Genomic DNA, 6,793 nt, shown 5'->3' with positions numbered 1-6,793 from the left:
ATTTTGACTATTAGCTTCAATTTACTACTTGGATAGCTTGACTGGATCAAATTCATCTTTAGCTTCAGTTTACTAATTGGATAGTTTAGCCAGATCAAATTCATCTTTAGCTTCAGTTTACTAATTGGATAACTTGACTGGATCAAATTATCATATAATCATTAAATGTTGATTGACCGAGACAAACTGGATCTACTGTTCAGTGAATATTCTAAACAATCCCCAAATGACAATAGATTGATGCTTAAGTTCTGGGTTAGTTTTTTGGCTAATTAACCAGATATGGCAAAACATAGAGAGGACTAATACTAATAAAAGACAAATTAACTTATAATAGCAGAGTGACGATAAACAATGATTCAACTGCAAGTAAAAATATAAGAGAGAATAATACAAAATAGATTCATTTTCAAAAACTACTAAATAATAAAGGTATGTAATACAAGTACTATTTACAAGTGTTTAAATTACCTTTTTTTTCACTTCATAATATTATCTATTTAAATCCTTAAATTCTGACAAAGAAGAAGCAATTAATTAAAATACAGTAAGGGAAGGTGCAGTTTGCAACAACTGAACTACAATTTTCATTATCATAAATCATATCTGACTGCTGCAGTTAACTAAAAGTAATTTTACATTTGTGAAATTTATTTAAATAAAAAATGAATCTCACACTGACAGTTGGAAACCATCTAAATTATGCAGATTGTGGTGGTTAGTGACTGTTTGACACGTACAGCAAAACATCATATAAAACTAGAAAGCAGCAAATTTGTGACCCACAATGCACCTAAAACCTTCTAATCAATATAAGAATCTATTTCTGACAGACCAACCAATCAACTCATTCCGAGCAAAAACAAAAGATAAATTGACTGAAATGATCCCAACTTCCCAAGATGAAAGATACAAATCACCAAAGTACCAGAGATACAATACATTTAGAAAATGCCCCCATTCTGTGTAAGAAGTGTATATACCACAGCATGCTGTCTATTTTTCATGCCTGATCAATGAGGTTGGTTGAATCTGCCTACTAGAGAAAACTCTATAACAGCTACACCTGCAGAACAGTGCAGGGGTTCCCAGGCCTCTGCTAAGCCTAGCTTTATCACCATTAGTATGGTAGGGGATCCTGAGAGCTATTCACCAGCTGTTTGTTCTCGTACATATTGGCTGTACACACATCTGAACTTTTTCCATCAACCCTCTAATCTATTTAGCATACAGGTAGTACAAACTTGAAGTATCTACAAATACTTGAAGCTAAAGAGATTATAAAAAACAAAACTTTCTTGCAGAGTAAGCCATTTACATAGAAGATAAACAGGAAACATCAAGTTAAAGCAGAGTTGATGAAATATTTCTTTTAGTTACAAGGAAAGTAATGAGAAAAGTAGTGAAAGTTTTCTGAAACTACATCCAATGAGTTGGAGTTAAATCACTGAACATTTTTGAAATTTTTCTTGTATTTTGCAAACTTCTTTAAAGAGTAAGCAAGGGATATAAAATTAACGTTTTCTCTTTCAACGTAAGCTTTATTGACTTGCACTCTTTTAAAAGTAGTTCTTCAATTTTTAATTTTCACAAGTTATAATAAAACAAAAAATTTCATTGTTAGACCTGAAATATTAATATCTGTATTAAAGTATGTAAGTAAACATAATTACCATATGTAAAAATTCTACACAGCAATTGATTCAATCTCAAATACTTCTGGGAATAACTGTGGTTTTAAATTACTATAACTCAAAGTATTTAAAATAGCATATTAGAATTTCATAAGAAAAAAAAAAAAAAAAAAAAGAGTTGTTTAAAAAACTTGTTAGGTAATTCCCCTCTCATAAGTTTCTGTAAAACTGAATACAAAGAGACATATTATAAAGGTACGCTATTTAAATTTAATGCTAATATCTGTAAGAAATTACGACTGCAAATGCTGTCCCAATATAACTGAACTTCTATAACATACGCTTGTGCTGAGTTGTTATTGTTACATAAAATTTTTTATGCTAACTCACTAAGTCCCCAAATTACAGGATTATGTCACATATTTGCTTTCACATTGAAAGCCATTCTTTAAATAACAAAGCTTGAAAGCAATGATACATCATAAAAATGTCATTTTTTTCTCTATCATTAGTAGTAAAAAAGATAGAAGGAAGAATGTTTATTAAAAATATATTTTCATAATAAAATATAGTTAAGACACCTCACAATATACAACTTTATTAAACTGTTTGCACACACACACACATATATATATTATTTAAACAGCTTGCACGTTATTTAGGCCTACAGGGGATCAAACCTGCTTCACTGTGATGGCAGATCAATATTAGTATATCAATTACCCAAGTTTGATAACTTGTATTTAGGCTTAACTGATAAGTACATCAATCACCCAAGTTTGAATACCTGTATATTGTTCTATTTGATAACCCACAAGTATATCAATCACCTAAGTTTAGTCATTTGTATGTAGGTCTAACAAACAGCTCAAGTTCTTTAGATAAAAGTATACCTCGTCCGAAGCTGTTTCAAGGTACTGATTATTTGCCCATGTGTAAGTGGTGATTATACTCTATTTTTCAGTGATTAAAAATTGATTCAACAGTCTGTGGAAGTTTGTCTTAAACATGCTTGAACTACTAACTGTTAGCCTAATCAGTTTAGTAATGACAAACTGACATTAGGTGAGCACTCTCTCCTGTAGGTTTGACTTGAAACTTATATCTTTTTTTACACAATTAAATAATTATAATGACTTAATTTTGCTTTATGTTTTGTAAAATGCATTTTTTTATATGTTATAAAGAGGAAAAAGATATTGATATAACTTAGTTTCTAAATACAAGAAATTTCATTATATATATTGCCACAAACATTGCAATTTGTTAGTTGTGAAGCTTAATTCTAAAACAATGTAAATAACATACAAAGTGATCCTATCTTTTCCTTGTCAAGCATGTATGGATAAAATAAAAGCTTGATTCAAGAGCTCTAGATGAGTATTTGTACAATACAAATGGTCATCAATGTGTCAGTTTTTCATCTTACATCCTCTCCGTGTGAGAAGCCACTCTCATATGGAATACTTTATAAAACACTGCTAAAATTCTTCATAAGATGTTTGAGGACTCAACTGCACATACATCTATCAGTGCTTAACGATGACTTGCATAAGTCCAAACACAAGAAGGTGTGTGTGTGTCTATACATACACACACATATATATATATATACACACACACACACACTTTTTAATCTTATTTGCTAGTTAAGAGTATTAATGGATATAAAGACGCATGTTCAGTAACAAAACTCTGTACACCTGACAAGTAGTGTTGGATAAGAATGTCTCTCATATTCTTATCAATTACTACATTCATTCACCTAATCAACTAGTTGCACGTAAAAACCTTCACATTACAATCATAATAAATTAATATTGTTTCACTGATATAGCACACAAACTACAGGGCATATCAGCTGTGCAAAAATATTTAGCTTTGGCCTTATACTGACTTTGTTTACTAGTGTGTTCAGTCACTCAAAAGAATAGTTAAGTTTTGGATTCCACTATGATAATCAAATATCATAAGCTTAGAATAAAAAGAAAGGAGAGAGGGGTAGGGAAAGTTTCACTCACGGACAAAAGAAGTAGACAGTATTTGTAGAAACAAAATTCCCACTTGGTGCTCGGTTTCACACACGACACCTGAAATTTTAATGCTGGGAAATCCAGGGACAAAGTACCAGATGTTGTCTTACCGCTATAGCCATACGGCATGTGATAGCTTGGATCCATGTAGGGAACCCCGCAGTCCTCAAACACGAAGTCTGGGTGATGCGCCATGATGTTCACTACGACAGAGACTCCACGAACTGGGGGGCCTCGAGACTCGGCAGCTGCTACCTGCCTGCTTTTCGATTCGGAAGCCCAGAAGCTATGAGAAGTGACTGGTTTCTGTCTTTATTGATCCCTCTGCTAAACCACTGTGTAATCTGCATTGGAAATAGACTCTGTATGTTTCTGAGAGCTGCTCTCTGGGCCAACTCTATCTTTCTAGGCTCCACAATTAATTATCACTTTCCACCTGTGCTACTCCTGAATTTTCCCACACCACATCATCAATACAACTATCCATGTTCCTGGGCCAGCAATGGTTCAATATCTCGTGCAGTGCTGTCAGTAAGGCTCAGAGGAAAGAGCATAAACTTGAACAGCTTAGGCTGTATAATAATTTATTTATTGGACTTTTGATGTATGCCAACGTTCATGTCATACTTTTTATATACCTTCAATGAGATCTTAAGCTAAAGTATGTATAATTTATCTCTGCCCAATTCTTATGTTTTATTTCTCACAATCATGATACTTATCAAATGAGCAAAATCCTTTCCAATGCTTTAAAATAACATATGCTGTGCATACATTTAGAGAACCTTTAATTTGCTAAATCTTTCCAGCACAAAGACTGGTTGAAGTAAAGTTTATCCCATACAAACTGTTCTTCTAAAATTCACAAAATAAACAAGAGTTCCAAAAACAAACACAACCAGAACTCATTATTACCGTAGGCATTTCACAAGAAAAATAACTATTGAATTTTTGTTGAGATTAAGATGCCTTAACACTCATAATTTCATAATGTTTCAAATAGATGAAAAAATATATATTTAACAAAAAGTTATTTTACACACAAAACATATTTATCATATATTTCTCTGACATTAAACAAATGTATAAAAATTGAAGTAATGTTGTTGTTTTTCACTTCTCCTAATGAGAGGCCAAAGTAAATATGGTTAATGTTTTTATGGTTTAGTATGTTTTGCTTGCTTCAAAAGAAGACAAGACTATAATAAATTGGTAGTGTACATGTTATTTATAGGCAATTATAAAAATAAAAACCTTTATATTTCACAAAAGTTTACTGTCAAAACAAAATAAAAAAATTGTAGTCACAATCTGATATAAGCACATACTTTTTACCTTATTACTTCCTAAACCATTTGAGTTTGAATGCACTGGGATGACATTTTTAACATTTAAATATGAAATAAATTTTAAAGTCATTCTAACTTCCTTTTTGCATTTCATCTGTTGTTAAAGAAATTGTAACAATTTTACTGGACAAATAAATAGTGGAGAAGCCAAACACACCAGTTTCAAGATTTTGAGCATGACAGTAGTGTCAATTTTTAAATTAAACTTACATTAACAATTTAAAATGCATATGGTCAACATTTTATCAAAGGTGGAAAGAAAGTACTGGTCTTATGACACAGACATAAAGGGGTGAATCAGGGTACTATGGGGAGAGCTGGACTGAATGTAAAATCATTATGAGTAATTTAGACTGCTTACTCTTGTCAAGAATGGAACAAACATCGTCAAGTTACAAAAAAAATTATACCAAAATTAAGGAATCTGCTAGAGGATCGATCAAGGTTTGTCAATTTTAAATTCTGTTAACACAAAGGGCATTTCTCTTTTTCCTCTCCATAATAACAACAAAAGAGATAACTGATCTTATAACTTACAGAAATAACTTTTTAGCCACGCGGAAACTACAACATACTTCATATATATTTATTCTGGTTATTAAAAAAAAAAACATTCTAAAAAAGTAACAGTAACATATACATTTTAAACTGTCTATTATTATATAATTTTTCATCAAAACACCAGTACTTTCATAAGTCTGAGTGGAAATAACTCAAAACCAGTAGTCATCGTTGGTTATATATCAAAAATACTATTCAGTGTTAAGTTGGTGTCTCATTTATAAAGAAGAGCTTAGCAGAACACAGCCACCTTATACTTATTAGTAAGTAAATCTATTCAAGTAACAAAACTTTCTAATCAACACTGTTGCCAGCTAAAAATAACTATTTGTAAAAACAAGACATGTTAAAAAATAACTGTGAATCTCACCATTTTCAGAAACACTGTGCTCATTTTCAAAATGGCTCCTGTTTTGAGACATGCTCCTGTAATGTGTTCCAACATAACTCCCTAAATTCATGTGTGACAAATGGCTATCTGGTCGCTGGTTGGAGAGATCTACAGGGTGTCCATCATATGGTCCTCGGCCACTGTGGTCATTTGCTCTTACACGAGACTGCAAGTGTTGAAATGTGCCATCTGAAGCATGATGACCAACAACATCTCCATTCATCACAGATGAGTCACTAATGTCCATCATTATACTGCCTTGTTGGCATATGCCCCCCTAAAAATATGGGAGTCATAAGTTAATGGTTTATATCATAAGAATAATATTGTTAAGAGCACAAGTAAACACACTTAAACACTGCATATGCAGAACACACAAAACTCATGAATCATAACATCATAGAGAATGCAAGTCTACACACTGAAAACACTGCACATTCAGAACACACAAAACTCGTGAATAATAACATCATAGAGAGTACAAGTCTACACACTGAAAACACTGCACATGCAGAACACACAAAACTCGTGAATAATAACATCATAGAGAGTGCAAGTCTACACACTGAAAACACTGCACATGCAGAACACACAAAGCTCATGAATCATAAAAAGTGAAAAATGCAAGTATACATACTCAAAATACTACAACATGCACTATAAGTACTTACAAACACAATCTGGTCATAATAGAAAAAAATGTTTCAGTTTTTCAAATAGAATGGACTAGACTTTGTTTGGGTATATAGGGAAAATATTTTTAATGAACTATTGTTGGATATATATATATATATAGCAAAAATATTTTTAATGAACTATTGTTGG

At 31.9% G+C, this 6,793-nt stretch overlaps 1 protein-coding gene across 2 annotated transcripts in view; it reads right to left on the bottom strand.

The window, feature by feature from the left end:
- The window catches only part of LOC106473647 (recombining binding protein suppressor of hairless-like), a 43,850-nt gene that overhangs the window by 15,534 nt on the left and 21,523 nt on the right, over positions 1 to 6,793 (bottom strand). For both annotated transcript variants that reach the window (XM_022402052.1, XM_013934328.2), the window contains exon 3: positions 5,948 to 6,245. In XM_022402052.1, coding sequence (XP_022257760.1) covers positions 5,948 to 6,245 — 298 coding nt within the window. The remainder of the gene's footprint in view (positions 1 to 5,947; positions 6,246 to 6,793) is intronic.

The sequence above is a fragment of the Limulus polyphemus genome, unplaced genomic scaffold (assembly GCF_000517525.1).
Source record: "Limulus polyphemus unplaced genomic scaffold, Limulus_polyphemus-2.1.2 Scaffold6366, whole genome shotgun sequence".
NCBI lineage: Eukaryota > Metazoa > Arthropoda > Merostomata > Xiphosura > Limulidae > Limulus > Limulus polyphemus.
The sequence above is the reverse complement of the archived record's forward strand: the minus strand, read 5'-3'. Positions and strand labels throughout refer to the sequence as shown.